Consider the following 19,836-nt stretch of genomic DNA (forward strand, 5'->3'; position numbering starts at 1 on the left):
TCTTGGGTATGAAACCTGAACGCTGTAAGTAGTAATAGGATCATGTCTGTTTAGTTTCCAGAGTAACAGAACGACATTAAAGCTCCATAGAAGAAGGTTACACTGTTATAAAAATACCTGATAAATTGCTTTTTTGAGACTTGTGTTGTAAAAACAAAACAAAAAAAAACTCGTGCAAGAAAGTAGTGTACATTTGTTTGGTGTGCTATTTCCTCAGTTTCGTGTGATAACATACAAAGGATGTTGCATGATACCGTAATGCTGTAATTTGTACAATTATATAGTTGACATGTTGTCTTGAGTATTACTCAAACCAGTTTAAACATGATTGATATGGCTCTGGAATGTATATTTTGGTCTATGCTCATTTTGTAGTAAATGACAATTTCACTGTACTTCAAAGGGACAACATATTTTTAAATATATCTTTTTTTTTTTTAAACCAGAAAAATTACTTCTGCAGTTTGTAAAACAGTTGTTACTTTGTCTTATGCAAAGCTGTGATCTTTTGTAAATTACAGGTATGATGAGAGAGAAAGAATGTGAGAGTTACAGTATAGTGTTTCTTTTTTTTTTTAAATTCAGACATTTACTCGAGGGGCTAAATAAAAGGCAATGCTATGCTGCCTATATTTGAAATTAAGTGAATTCTTCATTCCTGCACCAAGAAAATATTTTCTTATTTACATTCATGGGATTTAGGCTACTGATCCAGAAATACTGTACCTGTATTAACAACCAAAGATGTGAACACATACAATCATTTCTAATGCCTGTTTAAAATACTGGCTCTTTAAAATGCTGCTGCTTCATAATGTTGTAGTACAAAAGGAGAGATTTATTGCAGATTCCGGTAACAATGGTTGAAGTGGTGTCTATCTTGCAAGGCAAATTTCAACACAAAAAAATGATTGTAGTTGGACCAAAGTGGAGGAATTGTTGATTGGTCAGTCATCATCAACACTCCACTCTTGCCTATTGTGACAGTTCTAAAGCATTGTAATATTAAACACTTAAAAAAAAAAAAAAAGATTATATATATATTCCAATTAGCAAAAAGTTATTTAGTATGTTATTGTTAAGAGGTTACTAAATTCACACTTCGATTTACAGAAATGTAAAAGTTGCTTCACAATATCTTTAGAACAGATCTAATTTATTTGTAAAAGTAAAGCATCACATTTATAAATCTAGCATGTGGTGTTCCAGTAGAAAATATGTTGCACTGACAGAAGGCTCTTGAGATTCTTTTGAAGATGAAGGCTTTTGTTCAGTCAATAAAGGCACACCTGCTCTTGGTCTTTTTAAAACATACAGTAACTGAAGTGGTAAAATGTTAAATGCCACGATAGACTTGACTTCGGAGCCAGTGTTGTGTTTTTTTATTTTTTATTACAGTCTTCCTTGTGGCTTTGTTTGGCGCCACAGTCTAAGTGCCGTCTTCTAAAGGCCTGACTGGATGTAGCCGTTAAGGGACTAATTGTGGAGATTTCCCTTTTTTTTCTTATGCATAAAGCACTGCTATTAAGGCTGAATGGAGATGGTGTGAAGTATGGGTTAAATTGGGTGAAATTAAAGCAAATTACTTTGGAATGAAGAACTCTGAAAATAGAAGCTGTCTGTGAATGCAATGTGCTTGATGATTAGCTGCTGTAGACCAAGTATAATAGAAATATATATATATTTTTTTTTAATACAAATTTGCTTGTGTAATTAAACAAGGGGTGGTGTCTTTTTTGTGTAGCTTTTAACTGATCATTTCTGAAGTAAGATACACAAGAACATACAGTAAAAAAAGTTATGAACGAGAGGAGGCCCATCAGTGCTCATCCTGCATGTTAAAATACTTACAGTGCTTTATATTACTACTAATAAGTCATTATACATAGGCAGGTTTATGATTTTACAGTTTTAACCAATAAACACAGATAGAACAAGAATACCATCGAAGGGGAAATTACTAAACACTTAATAGCAGTTTTATATTTATTTATTTTTTAATTTATTTCAGACATAGTATACTTGTCAGAGAAATGCATTGGTTTCTAGTGATGAGTGATTATCACTTTTACAAGTCGATTCGATATTTTAAAATAATCCCGATTATTGTAATAACATCATTCTCAGGGGGGGGAAAGTAACAAAAAGGTTCCTGATTAAATGTTTTTTTTTTTTAAATTTCTACTTAAAAACTGCAATAAAACTTCAATAACTTTTTTCAACAGCACTTTCAAACCTACAAAACATACAGTATGCATTATATTGAAGAGTAATAATAATAATAATAATACATGGCTGGCAGTTTATTAACTCATTAAATATAACATAATACAAAAAAGTGGCAGTCTGAAACAAAATATTATAAAAAAAAATTGCTAATTACAATTTTTATAATATTGAAATGAAACGTAATACAATAAATAGTAATTGGAAACATTTTTGTTATATATAATGTAGGAATTGTTAGAATCAACTTTCAAGGCTTAATTTACTTCCATTGCTGCAGAACAGCTGTAAGTTGTTAACCCATTACTTGTTCCCTGAAAAAGGCCTTTTTGTATAACTCTGAAATGTACATTATTTTTCAGTTTTTGGTAACCTAAACTTTTTTTTTTAACCTCTGGCAGTTTACTGCTTACCTTTGTACCATTTCAGGTTATTCACTGGACTTGAACTGCTTAAATTTCAATAAAAACTGGAAAAATTGAGGTGTTCTAAAACTTTTGACCGGTAGTGTGTGTGTGTGTGTGTGTGTGTGTGTGTGTGTGTATATGTGTGTGTGTGTATATATATATATATATATATATATATATATATATATATATATATATATATATATAATTTTTTTTTTCTTAAACCAAACTAAAATGAGAAACCGAGTCAACAATAACAGATACATAAAAGTGAAAGTCCCAGTAAAACAATACGATAACTTTGGGTGGCTCCCTTATAAATGCATATTTATATCGAAATCCATGAACCTTCAGTTTCGAGGGTGATTGATCTGATATGGACTGACCCTATATTTATATAATGTAATATCCGCCTCTTTTCTCTTGCGGAATGAAACGTCATTAATAAGGTTATTGATACATGTTGCAGTATTTAAACACTCGCTCACCTTCTTTCTCTGACAAGTATTTATACCGTAGAGTTCTGATACTGCGCTACGCTCAGTGTATGTATTTGTTCATGGCGCCATTTTGTATGCATTATGGGAGCTTTAACAGGAGGACAGGTCTCGAGGTTCCCTTGACTACAGGTGCCAGAGTGAGAGCAGCTTCCATGGCTGAGTGACGCAAAACCGCTGGAACGCGGAAGTAACTTTTATGATGAGGTGAAGTTTTATAGTATAATAATCGATCGAAATTGTACAGTTCAAAGTTGGTTTCTGTGTTTAAATTAATAATCGGAAATTAACCGTATTTTAGATTAATCTCTCATCACTATTGGTTTCCTTTTGGGTGATATCCTTTTGATAGTCATTTATTGAATTTAAAAATAAAAACAACCACAATTTTCTATAAACAGTGCTGATCAAGTTATTAATGGTATTTTGAAGCCTGTCATGTATGATGCCACAAAATAATCTGGGTATTGCATAATATTTTATGACTACTATTAAAAGCTAAACTTTACAATTTTTTTTTTTTTTAAATATAAAACAGGTCAGTTTTAAGATGCAACATTGAAAATGCATGCTGCACATTTTGGTAGCTTACAGTTCATACATGAACACAGCATACAATAGCAAATCTTTATACCAATCAGTGCATACATTTAGGATTGTAAATTGTAGCAGCAAAACAATAATTCCGCTGATTAGCCCTTTTCCGTTTCTTGTAAGTGAACTGTTTATACTGTTAAGTACCTCTGAAAAAGAAAAAAAGCCAAAACAGCCCTGATTAGTCAAAGAGTAATTGGATAACTTCATTTTAGCAAGAGAATGAATTGCTTGATAACAGCCTACACCGAAGTGCAGTGGTACTGTTCAGCTGAATGCATAACAGACTGTTATTGGATCTTTCTGTAATATGGGTGTAACGGTAATCCCCCCATTTGTCTTCATTATATTGCCAATATGGTGCTTTATACCAAATTTCCAGACATATCTACAGTGAAATCGGTCACTGTTTAGAGAGTGGAAAAGTGAAAGATCCATATTGTTTAAATAACTAGAACAATCTACACTTTGATTACTAAATTGGTGCCACAGGCACAAAAACAAACAAGATTTTTTTTTATTTATTTTTTTTTATTTGTCTTTAAAGTTTGCTGCACAACCGCAGTATTTCCAAACTATGTTCAAGGAAAGGTAATAATAAAACACTTGCAAATATTTTGTGTTAGAATATCGTAGTGCCAAGAAGAAAGGAAAACCTGGTTTGTTGTATGTAATGTTTCGGCTTCACATTTGGTAGTGATAAAGTAAGAACCATTTTTGCCCCCAACAGTTCTGGAGGACCTCTTAATCGTTCACATCCTGAAATGCCTATGAGTGTTTGTCCAATAGACTTTTTGAATACTTGTTTATATTGAGGTTTGTAACATCCCATTTTGTTTTCTTTTCAAATGGTTGTGAATGTGACCCTTAATGTATCCACCCCCAGATTCGGCAGTAGGGTTGGGCTCATTTTATTTCCAGACCAGTTTTGTTTCTGAAGTCATTAATTGTGCATGTGCTTCAAGTACATGCTAATGCATGTGAATATTATTTACCTATGTCAATTATACATTAAGAAACCTGTGATTGATACAAGAGACATCTGTAAATTATATTGACCATATTCTAACCTTCAGCTGTCAAAAAGCACTCTGCTTTTCAATGTTCTGATGGTTTACCTATGGTAACTAAATGTAAAGGTAGGGTGCATTATAGTGCCACATCATGTTCTGAAAGGGCAAGAGTCAGAGAGCATACTTAAGCGATATGTGGTTGTTTTTCCCTTCTGTTTCCAGTTGGCAGTTTGAAATTATGGCCCTAACTGCACTTTAAATCTGTGATAATAGCATGTGTTTCTAATAAGGGCCAGCACCATTTTGTTAGGTTTGTGTGAATAGTTGTCACTCATGTGACAAATGCACCGTCTTCTGCTCTTTTGGATGGCCTTAAACCCATACCCTGGAATCAGGGCGATGAAATTAGCTGCTGTGTAAATTGTGTGCCTAAGTGGTTCATTATCTAATCACCATCAGGACCATCGCAACAAAGCAGATTGATTTAGAGAAGAGAGACTGATTTCAGCCTTTCTTTTTTTTTTATGCTCCTGAATGTTGTGATTCAGTAAAGGTTTTTTTTTTTTTTTCTGTAGTATTTTCAATACTTGCACCACGACTAAAAATCCCCATGAATGTGGACATTTAAGCAGCAAACTAAATCGGCTGTTTTTTTAGAACTAGTTTCTATTTTGTTGTACTTCATACTAATGGTATTGTTAAGCTCCTTAATAGCTCTTTTGAGTTTATAAAAAGTGCAACAGACTTTTGATTAAATAACAGAATTAACCATGGATACCTTACTCAGTCATCCCAGCTGCACAGGTAGCAATCTGGGTGGACTAGAAGTTTAAACCACTATCAACAGCTGAGATGCCGTATACTTACCACTGTTTGTTCAGACCACTGAGATTTTTTTTTTTGTTATCGTTTATCTTATTATTCCATGATCAGTGGTCCTAGTTTACAGTTTAAATTTAAATCCTACTCCTGCTACTGACATTGCAGTCTGACGGTATGCTGGTTGCCTGGTTACCTGCATACAGTACAGTTTGGAAAATACTCTAAATCTGTCTTTCTGTAGAATGTGGAGTAATACAGCAGATACATAAAAGTCCTTTTTTATGAATAATTTAAACATAATTTAAAACTACCGGTTAGAAATATGTCAAGCTATGGAGACATATTGCTTCCTGTAAAGAATTCAAATGTAAAATAATTGTTATTGAAAAGGAGTTGGTGTAAAAAAATAAATAAAAAAAATCACAGTACAAATAGGTGGCTGTTAAAGGTATTCAAATAAGCAATTACGTTTTTAAGCCGTGTGCACAATTTGGAAACTATGGATAAAGTCTGTAGTACAAGCAACATTTGTGAACATCAAATTACATTACTTCTCCTCTAAAAACTTACAACTGCAGGAATGGATGTGTGATTGCATTTAAGATGTATTCACCCCCAAATGTATGTATAAAGCATCTGAATTGTAATACTGAATAAGTGTTTTACACCTGATCTCTGTCTCTTGGCAATTACCAGCTCTGATAATGATGCATTGCTAGCATTCATTATTTGGAATATGTAAATAATGAACCCGTGCTGTTTTCAGGTGCTTTTGAGGATGAAGACATTATCCATGTGGAAGGGTCTGTCGATCCTGTCCGAGACATTGAAATCATCCATGAGGAACTCCGGCTAAAGGATGAAGAGTTTATCATGCCAATTATAGACAAACTGGAGAAAGTGGCTGTTAGAGGAACCGACAAAAAATTAAAACCAGAATATGTAAGTCAAAAATCTAGGGTTCTCATTATGTAAGTTTTTCAGAAGTCCATGCCTGAGGTATGTTTCTTTGCAACAAGATTGAATGTAGAAGTGGTCTATTTTTATTTTATTTTATTTTGCTCATAAAATTCAGAGGTCATAGGCCAGTTGTGGTAGAAATCATTAGTAGTGAGTTACTTATTCAGCTGCTGACCCAGGGTCACACTGCTAGGCTAATGAAAGTGCTTCTACCAGCCTCTTTTCATATAAAGTAATGCTCAATCACTTCACAGTCTTGTCTCACTGATGTTTAATAATACAAAAAGGTGACAGCCAAGGATCATATGCAAAATATAATACCAATGTTTTATTTTGTTTTGACGGTACCTACATTTATCTTCTCTGTATTCTAAGAAAATTGCACTCATTAAATACTCTGTTGTAGAATTCTGTTCACCTTCATAAAGCAAAACAATACGGTCAAAAAGCTTAAATCGCTATGTACTGTGAACTTAGCTGGCGGGTGTGTTTCAGACTATCACAATGACAGATGCAAAAATAATGTCCGTTACTTAGGGATAACTTGATGTTAATAAACTAACTGTCAAACTAAATTAACAGGGCGCCCCTACACACGTTACAAAATGCAGCTCACGTTGCACTTCTGATGATATTGTTGTGTGATAGAACCTGAAAAGTGAGCATCAAGATTTTTCATTCCTAAAAACTGGTGAATTGAACTGGTGACAATCCCCAAATCAGATTTATGAAAAGTTTTTGCTGCAACTACGATATGTAGTAGTCGGATGCTTTTCAATGGGCCAATATACTCTATTGTCCCATCTCACAACTACAGGGGCTGTACAATGGAGATAAAATCGACTTGTTTGGTCAAGTTTTACTTCCCAGAATTCTCTGCCGCATTTTCAAATAGGATTCTGGGTAGGAAAATGAACCTGCTCCTATGTATGGCAGCGAGTAAGGGCTGGATCTACATTTACACTAAATAAAAATGCAAGGGCCTTACCAAGATTGAAAACAAAAGACTGCATATTAAACCAGAGGAGCAAATTCAGGCGAGATAAATACTCCTTTCTCTTTAAAGGTGTTGTGCCCAACTATGAAAGAAAACAAACACCTATTTTTGAACTAAGGTATTGGTACATATCTCCTATAATTTATTTTTTTTATAATATTGCAAAAACACAGAAGTAAAAAGGTGATCCCTGTTTTAATTTAAGAGATTGAAGACATCATTTAAAGCCACCTCCTAATACTATTACAGACTATGAGGAGCTTGGGATCCCATAGCTCAAACTACAGCATATTTAGCAATTTAAACAAACCAGACCTTCAAGGTTTTTTTCTGATAAAATAGGAATAGTAGAGACACCAATTGAAGTGTAAGTGTAGTATTATTAAGGCATGTTCTCTCAAATCTATTGAATTACGCACCTTTTATTTTGTGAAATTTAATTTGGGTTATTGCACAAAATGGTCCTGTATTACTGTTTGCAGAAAACATTGGTTTCATAACAGGTTTTGATAATGCTATATAACCCCCCTCATTCCTTTACATTGTGTTTTACCTGTTCAAGCATGGTTTTGATTCCTGTCCAGAATGCACAGTATAGCTATGCTTCGTGTTCCAAGACATGTTGTAAATCATTTGCAGTGATTAGAGGGCGCTGTGCACATAGTGGGGATTCACGTCTTAGAAATTGCAGATAGGCTGACATACTACTGTCTGAGTGTTAAGACTAGTTATTGACAGATCATGCTAATTTTATCAATGATTTTTTGGGACTTTACTCCCTGTGAAAAATAATCATTCTGTTTCGGTGTTAAGCCACTGAGAAACATGCTGATAAACTTAAACCAAATATTATGTATATATATATTTTTTAATTCCTTAAATGTGTGTACATATAGCTTACAAAATAATTAAAGTAAATCTTACTAGATTTGTACTGCATTACCATAATTTCATTTCATGTTTTCCTAGAAGCACACATTGTTAACTGTGTATTTATAAACAGTAAAACTGGTGAACGTATTTTCCACTAAAGGAACGCACCTGGCACACATGAGTTGTTTCTGGTAGTTTAAGCCCTTTTAGGAAAAATAATTCTTAATGTGTCGTTTTATTTTAGACAATAACTCTTCCTAAGCACGTTTTATAAAATATATATTTAAAAACAAATAATAATGTAAAAATAAAAACAAAAGATTTAAAATGTTTGCCATTTATTTTCTTTAAAAGAAGCCCCTTCATGTAACTTTAGGAATCTGACCGGAAGTACAGTTTTGAGGTATATGCAGCGAGCATCTTCTCCAACAGCTTCAAATACATTTCCATTTAAAAAGAATTGACCTTTACCATAATGTGTGTTTCATATAGAAAAATGAGACCAATGAAATTATAGCTATATATGTATAAAATTTACTGGAATCATTTTATAAGCACCATATACTTTAAAACAGTGTGTTCTATTCCTCTTTTTTGAAGAATTTGTTACATTTAGTAGCATGGATAAGCTTGTATGTCTAAGTTTAATACAACAGAAACTGCATTCAAGCAGTGAAATATCACCCAGTAAGACAAAAGATGTGCATTCAGCTGTCTCTATGCGATCAATTGTAGGTCTGGGCATATGTAAGCTTTGACCACTCATTAAATTAATGAGCTGGGCTATTTCACCTGCTGGACCCATTAGGACTGTTTCCCCAGAATAATCCTCTCCTACACCGGTTTTCATACTGGCTGCTGGAGAAGCCATTCATTATTTGCAGGTGGCCACTGACATACATAATTGCTGACAATTTTAGGCAATGAATAAAAACGATCTACATTACTTGTCAAAGGTTGTATATGTGGTGCCAAGTGAAATCTATGGGAAACCTTTTTAGAGTTGAAAGAATGGTTCTTATTAAATACATTTTAGAATGTTTGTATTTGACACACTGAACAGAGTTTGATTTTAATAAAAATGAAAAGGCTTGTTATTGAGAATCATTTGTTGATTGTTCAAATTACTTACATTTATTTTTATTTCTCTGCATTGCCTTTTTGCCGGAAAACCTGTTGGAAGTACAGCAGGGTTTTGAATAAGACATTTATTTGGAGAATGTTTTTGTTCCAAATGTAATGTTAGAACAGCATGCAACTCTCACTTTAACAGCACTGCTCTCAGTAGCAGCTTTTTGTATGTTTACAGTAGTTGCAGTATTGGAAGTTGTGGAATGCACACCTTAAAACACCTGAACATGGTTCTGATAAATTACTGAAATGAAAGACCAAATAAACATTTTCCCTAGAAATGCAAGCACTTCCACAGTTTAAATCAATTTGGCAACTGCACATTCATTAACGACAGTGCTTTTTCAACAAACCCATTTGAAAAAATATGCATAGGCAATTCTTAACAAACACATGACCCTTAAACTTTCTCTGTCTGCCAGAGAAGCTGAGTTTGACCTCTCCAGACCTGTGTACCTTTTATTAACACCTGCCTGTTAGGAGAGCCATGCCACACGCAGCTTTCTGTTTCATTGCTGCGAAACTGATGAGGAAAATCTCGAAAGGGTTCAGTTTGTGTCACTTGCCGTTTGCTGTTTCCATTTCACAGACGATTAATCTTTCTGTGAGGAAAGGCCAGAGAAACAAAGTGCATTGGGCTCTTCCTGCAGTTGCTCCTTGTGAATGCACACTAGCTCACTAACTAAAAGGCCTTTCGATTTCCCGTGGAGAGAGATGTTCTGAAAGTGAATGCAGCTGGTTGGAGGGCAGCAGCGTGAGGTTTTTGCCATTGTGTAATTGAGGCTTTGGCAGATTTCTTTCTTTTTTTTATCTGCATGTGGGGGGGGTGGTAGAGTCGGGGGAGGAGGGGTGATGTTGACAAAAAATGAATGTGATATAAAGAAAGCTTTGACTAGTTCTGCTAATTTCTGTGGGGCTGGATCAACAATAATAGGCTCAATTTCTTTACAATTTTTATAACTTACTCCCTCCCATTTTCCGACCCATTCCCACTCCCTGAATAGCAGTGTTATCTTGCCTGCGGTCTTTACCCACAATTTATGAAATAATGAATATGGCAAATCACTCGACTGGCCTAGCTTTTTTTTTTTATGGAGTTGTAATTTAATTGGTAACTTAGGCTTACAGTCCACATTATATTACATGGAGTAATTTTTGGTGAAAGAAATAGGAATGAGATTAATACTCAAGTTTTTCTAGTATAGCTACATTATTTCAAATGTTCCCTTGCTTCAAAATGTTAGATATTTTCAGAAGCAGAAGAATCCAGTGCTCATTATTAATCAAACATCTTGCATCAAGTTCAATTTAAAGCATTTGTTCATGATACAAATGTTCTTACTGCCTGCATGCAGTCTTTTAATATGATCATGCATTGTTCACTTTAGCATTAGAATGCCATGCATTTAGGAAATAATTACCCACTATCCTGCTGAGTTTACATTCTTTTTCATCTGCTTTGATTTATTTTTCATTCTTTTTTTTTTACTACTGTACAGGACATAATGTGCAAAATCAAGAACTGGGTAATTGATGAAAAGAAACATGTTCGTTTCTGTCGGGACTGGAATGAGAAAGAGGTAGGACTTTGATGTACACGCAGATTTATTAATATGCGTTTGCCTGGTATCTTTTAATCTACGATGCATGTCAGATTCCTCTTTTAGTACAAAATTATATGATGCAAATTGTAATTGTATCTGCTTGCTTTTATCGGACTAATGACATCTGTCCTGAATGTTCACAAGGGACAAGCTTTTAGAGAGACTTTAAATAAAAGATGTCTTTTATCCTTTTTTTTTCTTTGTTAGTAAAATATATTTGATGCCTTTTTGTCTGCTGCAATTTTGTTGACTTCTCCACCTCTTAATTATGCAGATTGACGTGTTGAACAAGCACTTGTTTTTGACTTCCAAGCCAATGATTTATCTGGTCAACCTCTCTGAAAAAGACTACATCAGAAAAAAGAACAAATGGTAGGTTAGGAGAGTTATATTTTTATATTTCAATGTGATGTTCAGTACCCGGAAATACTCCTTGTAAGTTTAACTTTGCAAGTCAAAATATTCCTCAACCTTGCTGTACGAAGAGGATCCACAGTACTCCAATAGATTCGTACCATTAACAAGTGTAGCCTCTACAGATCTATGGATAATCTATATCGGTGGTTCTCAAACTTTTAGGACCACACCATCCTTCCTTTTGTCTGTGGTACTTGATCCAACATGCCACTGGCTTCTCTGTATGTCACTGCTGTTTTCTTTTGCACAAACTATCCATCATAATAAGAGCAAACTTAACACTGTAAATAAGTTTGCTGATTATGTCCAATGCTTAGTAATGTGCACACCACATAGTAAGCTGATAATCAATGTATATCACAAGATGTCGGCAGACTTTGTCCAATAACATGCAGCTTTAAAAAAAGCACCAGTCAGATGCACAGCACCATCTAGAAACTTTGACATGCCATGAGGTGTCAGCAGTAAGATTTTCTTTATATATATATATGTTAAGATGTGCGCTGTCATTTTTAAAACATTTTCTTGAACCTTCTCACGCCCCCCCAGGATACATTCTGCACCCCCTAGTTTGAGAACCACTGATATGTATAATAGATCTTTTTAGATTTGTCTTGGTTAAAATTTCTCAGCTATCCTTCCTCCACAATTTACAAAATATATAACAATGCATAAAGACAAAGCTTAACCAAACTAGATGAATCTTGGGTTAGAAAAGACTAACCTGATCCAATCCAAACAGTGCTCTGAAAGTACACCATCCTCTGCTCTCTGTAGTTCATTAAGTACTTAGAAGCACATGGTTTCAATTTTCCATTTAAAAAAAAAAAAAAAAAAAAAATCTCATTTCCATACGATATCAAAGAGTGAGAAGGCTTTAAACTGAAAAGTAAACATTTGTAGACTGGAAGCCAAAACAATAATGAATGTCATATGGGTAACTCCAATAAATCATTAGAATAATTTTCATTGAAAATGCTGTTGTCTGGAGTCGTCCTGCTTAATGTTTAGTTTATCCATCATTAAAATAAATTCAAAGGTGGTGCAAAGAACACGTTACTTTTGTTTTTGTTATTAGTGTTCTTATAAATTGTTAGGTAAGCACATTTGTTTTGCAATACTGTACAGTATGTTTACCTAAAATATCCCTGCTGGTAGTGAATTCAAAGTAGACCTTAACCATGGTTTCCTGACTGATAGTGGAACTTCACAGGTTAATTTTCTTTTACAACAGACAGTCCTGTAAATTTAGATGATTCATATGTTTTAAAAATCTGCTGTCATCAACAGGAAGGCACTTTTTTCTTTAGTATTTGTTATTACCTGACCTGAGTGTAATAAATCTTGAACTGTTTTATATGCTTGTATGTTGAGGTGTCCCGAGGCCCACTGTAACAATGCAGACATCAAAGTTTATTTATCTGACATTTGATGAGTCAGTTCCCTTGTCCATAAAGCTCCTCACACCTGTACTAGGATGATTGCAGGTAGGTCTCACTGGTTCTAATTGTACAATAAATGCTATTTCCAGACCCTAATAGTAGACCGTCTGCAAGGGAGACGCCAGTCTGTGATTTAGCTGTCGCCAGGCGCCCTGTGTTTTTCTGATGATGACATGGTTATAGGCTATTCAAAGCAAACCATCAAACACATTACAATCTTTGCATTTAATATGAAAAAAAAAAATAGAATTTGACAAATAAGTTCCACCAGCTTTCATATGTGATTTGCATACAACAGTACAACCAATACTTAGGTTTAGGAAATGTGTGCGTATATATAAACCAAGTACAGTATGTACACTATGTATGTAGGTGTGTAACATAAAAAAGCAACTCCCTGCTCATTTGGATTTTAGTATAATTGCAGTTGAAAGATCAAAGCTAGGCCAGTCGAGTGATGTTCCAAAAGAGAATTTACCACATAGCCGTTTTTCTGTCCATTTTCTGCTGCCTGCTGTTCCTATTTTCCCTCAAGCTAGCCGTTGACTACCCCCTGGTCATCCCTGCTCGTAAAAAATGATTGAGGAAGTATTTGTCATGTATTTATGAGTGGGAAGCATTGCGTGATAGAGAAATGGCATCTACTGGAGCCGAAAAGAGATTGCCATTTTTCCTTTTGTTCAGCTGCTCTGCCATGGCTCTAATGCCCTGTTTATGCAGCATAGTTTTTGTATTGGAGAGTATAAAATAAATTACTTCACCACAAGGAATGCAAACAGATGGTCTGTCGTCTGGTGCAGCGTCACAGTAAGTCTAACCAATGTATAACCTCCATCGCTTGTTTTTACACCATTAACGTGTTCATATTCGACACTGTCAAAAGAATAGACGCATTTTTTTTTTTTTTTTTTTTAATTGTTGAGACCCTCCATACCATAATCTCAAAGCCCCTGATATTAAATTGTAATAAAAGCTAAAGGTTAATAATGGAGTGTCTTTAAATACCTACTGGCTACAAAGTCTATAAGAAGATATGTCTACAGTAGGTGAAGCGTTTGGGGGAAAATACCTATCCTACAGTGTCTATGCTATACAGTTCCAGGGAAAGATCTGTTTAAAATAGCCTGCTGAACAGTTTTGTAACCATGCTGTGCTTCATACTAACAGTACAATAAAATACCCTGAAGATTAGGCCATTGTATTTTCTAAGTAGATGGATTGACCTTTTAAAAAAGATGGAAGAACTGGAATTGCTCCAAGCAAGTACTCACTGGTTTTACCAGAGTGTTGAATTAGTCACTCACTTGATTTACAATTAGGGCTTAGCCTCTGAAGGGAAGTTGACAAAGCTGCTGTGCCAGTTACTGAGGTTCTCTTATCAGAGGGTAGTTTCTAAAGAGTGGGGGTTGTTTTTAATCAAAGCTAAATCTTGATAAACCTGGCCTACAGGTGGTGCTGTTACCTGGTTTCAAACTGTTAATTATGATAAACAAGCTTTCTGGAGGGTTTTAATGTTCCAATAAATACTAAAACATCTCCAGACATCAGATATAAATGCTGTGTGCTGCCATAGTCTGCTTTTTGGTAACTTCATAATTTATTCAGAAAGTAGTCGCAGGTGCACAAACTGGAAAAAAAAGCAACACAAACAAATAAAGCGAATGAACATGACCTGTATTCAGATCACCAGCCTTTTACTGTTTAAGAATATCGGTTTCATCTGATCAGACAAGTGTGATTTGCCACTAGTTGTGGTCTTCTCATTAATTGTCCAGTATCACATCTCACTCCACAAACAGGTCAATATTTGGATACCAGATATTACCAATTAAGATCATGATAGCTTTTCATAACAACTCCATGTTTTCAGGAAGTGGTGTATTTTACTACTGAAAGAATGTCATAGTGTGTTTTTCCAAAGCTTTGGTCACAATAGCTAGTTTAAGTCTGTGATGCTGTAAAACATTTAACAGATGGGATCTAATGAGGTTCTTTAGGTATTTGTTTATTCAGAAAAGGCCTGGGGGTCAGGTAACCTAAAGATAACCTAAGAATAGGTAACCTAAGAGTACTAAATCTGGTTCTTTACAAATCTCTAATTTTCAGGTTGTGATATTGAGTTGTAAGAGGACAAAGTGACCCTTTGTTGTAACTTGGGAGTGTCCATTATTCTCTGTTCTTATCACTAATTAGATCATAACTTTCAGTATTTGATCTTTGAGCCCAAGCTGCCTTGAGGTTATACAGTGTGTTCCTCTTAATTGGGGCACATTTATTGCAAGCAAGTTTGCCCAAAATACCAGATTCGAAACCCACTTTCTGCTTCTGAGACCAGATCAATTTGTTTAAGCTGGATTCATATACTTGGACAAGCTGCTGTGGTTTTTTTTGGTGAGAAATGTTTGAACTTTTTTTTTTTTTACCTTTTTACAATATTCCATATAAAGTTAAAAAGCTTCCTACTACTACTATAGATATTAGCTTTCTCTAGTAATGTATTTCTTTAATTGGAAAACTTGAGTTTCTTATAAAAAAATATATCATCTCCAGTTGTATGTCAGCCAGAAATGAGTATTGGATAAGAAGGACGTTACTGCTGTGGCAATATCATCATATCCTGGTGTTAAAACCATTAATTGCAATTAGGTTTACTTATGTAAATAACATATAAGGTTAAATTAGTGTTTTATAACTAAGTCATTTATAGAAATAACTATAGTATATTTTAATTATATATATGTGTGTGTGTGTGTGTGTGTGTGTGTGTATATATATATATATATATATATATATATACAGTATATATATATATATATATATATATATACAGTATATATATCTATACAGTATATATATCCTAATGGCATATAAACATATTTTGATCATTTTTATAGCTATGTAAAGTTATTTTTTAATCTTTGAAATAAGGTTGTAACAAAATGCACATGTCACAGCAAGTGTCCTGTAGTGGTCCAGTTTAATGAGCTCAATAAATGTATTTCATGTGCACACTTCCAGCTTGTGAAAGCTTGTTATCAGAATGATTGTTGAACTGTTATGAATGGAATAGGATGTTGAAACTGGGCATGATTGGCTGATGTTACATATGTCCTTGATTACCTTCCTTTGGCTTTTATTCTAATAAGTGACATTCTTTGTACTCCCTTGGAAGGCTAGACAGTCTGACACGGGATGAGAATAAATATTGCATGTGGTACACATTAAGCTGTCATCTGAGACAGCGTTTATAAAAAAGTAACTGGAAAAATTCATAAGAAATTATGCTGTGCTACAGTTTTCTGTGTCTTGTCGAAATTGACACATTTGACGTACAGTCAATTCTCGTTAAAACAAACTCTGATTTAGAATAATGTCACTAGCAGTTGCTTATTGTAAATTACTATGCAGTATGAATTTCCTGTTCGTGCAAATTATTTTGGAACCCCTCCCAGGGAAGGAAAATGTGAATAAAATGGAACACCCTAGTTTGAACCTACTGATTGCAAAAGATATTGGGAAATGTTTTCCCTTGCATCCATATTAGCGCCGTTGTACTGTATTTTAGTGCTGTTTGAAGACTACAGATCCCCATATTGCTCACACAAAAACGTGCACTGTCCTTGCCGACAAAAGTGGAGGTGTTTAAAACCATACAAGAACAAGAAATATATTGCTACAGATTTCAACATTCCCACAATTTGTCTAAAAACGGGATACAAAAATCTAGGCTTATGAACAGCAAACTGTGGATGCAAGTCGTGAATGTTTCTGATTTGCTCGATACCCTGATGTTGAGGACGCCTTGTTTTGGTGGTTTCAGAATCTCTGATCAGAATGGGAGATGCAGATGTCAAGTGCAGTTCATTTGCAATGTATACTTTTTAAAAGTTAACTTATAGCTGTATTTACAATTTAAATGCACTGTTCTTTTACATTTTTATAATACTTGTCATTGTTCTATAATTGAAATTTGATTTCAGTGTTACTGTAACTTCAATAAACACTGACAGTATGCATTTTGGCTTTAGATTCCGGATAATACAAATTACGGATACAAGGATTGTTTGTTCCTGGTCCCTTAAAATTTGCGTTAATGAGAATTTACTGTATTTTAAAATCTATCAGCAGTGATTGGGCTACATATTTGCTTTCTTGAGTGAATATTTGTCTCTGAAGTCTATGACCAGAATCCTGCTTAAGTTTTATACGTTAAGTACCATTATATTAATATGATAACACCATGTAACACAATTTTTGTTCCTGGGTAGTAAGTGTTATTTCCTAATTGCTTATGCCTCAAAAGTATAAAAATTGGCTATTATTCCCCACAAACTTTGCTTTGTGACCAGGACAGTGATATTTTGAAATTTACCTATTTCCAATGAGAAAACAGGCGAATTTGTGTCTTTTCGTTCACATAAAGTCAGAAAAAAACAACATATGAATCCAAATTAACATATATTTATACTAAAGTAATACAAAAATGACTACAAAAGATTTAGAAGTGAGTAGTTTTTCGAGATTTACGATTATACTGTAAATCACTTTCACGAATCAGCCCCCAAATGTAGTCTCCCATCATGTTCTCGTTATACTGTCCTTGGTAGCGGCGTTCAAAGTCCATTATAACCTGGTGGAAGCGCTCGCCTTGCTCCTCCGAGTACGCTCCCATGTTCTCCTTGAATTTATCAAGATGAGCATCAAGGATATGGACTTTAAGGGACATCCTACAGCCCATTGTGCCGTAGTTCTTCACCAGAGTCTCAACCAGCTCCACATAGTTTTCGGCCTTGTGATTGCCCAGGAAGCCCCGAACCACTGCGACAAAGCTGTTCCAAGCCGCTTTCTCCTTACTAGTGAGCTGCTTGGGGAATTCATTGCACTCCAGGATCTTCTTTATCTGTGGTCCGACGAAGACATCGGCTTTGACCTTTGCCTCAGACAGGTCCGCTGTGGCCAGTCCCGCCTGTGGTAGAGCGCCTTGGTGTCCCTGCTGTCCCAAAGGCAAAGATAGCAGGGAAACTTGGTAAAACCGCCTTGGAGACCCATCAGGAATGCCACCATTTTGAAGTCTCCTATGACCTTGATGCCATCTCAGAAAAATGCAGATATGTATCCACTTAGGCAGCTGGAACTAAACTGAACTGGTGGGCTTAAGGCCCCTGTATTTATACTACTATTTATAGTACTGGAAAGTTCTCAGCACTGAATCTATCTGGAATGTTCTAGAAAATAGGTAAATTTCAAAATATCACTGTCCTGGTCACAAAAGTAAAGTTTGTGGGGAATAATAGCCATTTTCTATACTTTTGAGGCATAAGCAATTAGGAAATAACACTTACTACCCAGGAACCAAAAAATAAATAAAAAAATTGTTACATGGTGTAATTAAAACTTCAAATGAAATGTTACGTTGGTGACTTAAACATACAGAACAGACTATTGTATTATGAACCTACATTTCTGCACAGATATCTATAATATGCATCTATAAATAAATAATGCTGTAATGCCACTACATTTGTCAGCAAAAATAATTTAAGTATCTCCATTATTTAATTACCGTGAACTGACAACATTTAGCTTAAAAAGAAAAATAACTTATCCAGTCCCTCCCATTCCCTACTCAAACCTCTAATGATCCTTCATCATGCCTTTTGATTTGCAGGACAGGTTAAGTAAAATACAAGTAATCTGCAGGCAGCGGCAGTGGCTGCACTGATGTCTTCAAAAGAATTTACTGCTGGGAGGATGAAAAGCTTCCCACAGAGCCGATGACTTTCCAGCTGCAAATCACATCATGAGCTTGTGCACTTTTTTTTTTTTTTTCAGAAGAAAAAAAAAATCACAATAGAACACATAAGAACATTCAGCGAGGCCTTGTTTAGATTAGAAAAAAAAAAAAAAGATTGTAAGGTTATTTAGTTGGTGCATCAGTGCATAGCATCACAGTAAAATGGGAAAGTCTAGCAGAGACATTTCAAATATAAATAACTTGCTGGATTTGCAATATCAGTAAGAGGTTACTGTGCAATATTAGTATTTACACTGAATTGATTGTTTGCTTAGCACATTATTGGCATTCCTTTCTAATAAAATTGTTTACTGTGGGAGTGTCTGTCTTCTGGTCATTGCTTTACAGTTTTATGAGCTCTTAGTGGTATTCAGCAGTGAATTGCATTTCAAAAGGGTCATTTATACCCAGGTGTTTTGCCTCTTTCGTCAGTTCCTTTTATGGGTTTACCTCCCTAATCACGATGAATCCATTTGTATGCATGCAGGTAAATGCACCTACAAATGCAGGGCAGCTCAAGCAATTTGATCAGGTGCCTGCACCTGTACTTTGGGCAGTTAATTGTTTTCCCCCTACTGTAATTTGAGGACATCAAAGGATTCATACAGCTTGAGGGAACCACAGGCATGTGGGAACTCTCGAATGATTCCTGTACTGAAAAGAAGAAAAAAAAGAAATTGTGTGACGGGTGGGTTCTTAGATTTATTTTCCTTCCATTTGTAGTTCTCTGTTTCAAATATGCAATGTTTGAGTGTTATCAGTACTGCATACTATTTCTAGTTGCTGATGCCAATAAATAAAAAAACATCACGTGATTAAAATGTTTGTGCTTATATCAATTGCTTAGCCTTAATTCAGCTGTAGACTGAAACAATTGTGTATTATATACAATATGTTTTTAAAAGCTGTAGCCTAATTAACAGGTATTTACTGGGCCTTTAGCTGTGCCTTTTTGGTAATCGTAGTTAAATCCTCATTAGTGTGACAGAACATGTGGAGCAGTCTAAAGATAATCGTTTTGCTAGTGTCAGTACTGAGTGACATTAAAAACCTCTCTAT

The 19,836-nt window shown here is 34.8% G+C and overlaps 1 protein-coding gene across 3 annotated transcripts in view; it reads left to right on the forward strand.

Annotated features, from left to right (window-relative positions):
- Positions 1–19,836, forward strand: part of LOC117426142 (obg-like ATPase 1) — a 42,370-nt gene that overhangs the window by 11,752 nt on the left and 10,782 nt on the right. For all 3 annotated transcript variants that reach the window (XM_034043475.3, XM_034043474.3, XM_059033668.1), the window contains exons 5-7: positions 6,326–6,501; positions 11,020–11,100; positions 11,399–11,496. In XM_034043475.3, the coding sequence (XP_033899366.2) occupies positions 6,326–6,501; positions 11,020–11,100; positions 11,399–11,496 (355 nt within the window). The remainder of the gene's footprint in view (positions 1–6,325; positions 6,502–11,019; positions 11,101–11,398; positions 11,497–19,836) is intronic.

The sequence above is a fragment of the Acipenser ruthenus genome, chromosome 11 (assembly GCF_902713425.1).
Source record: "Acipenser ruthenus chromosome 11, fAciRut3.2 maternal haplotype, whole genome shotgun sequence".
In the NCBI taxonomy this organism is placed as follows: Eukaryota; Metazoa; Chordata; class Actinopteri; order Acipenseriformes; family Acipenseridae; genus Acipenser; species Acipenser ruthenus.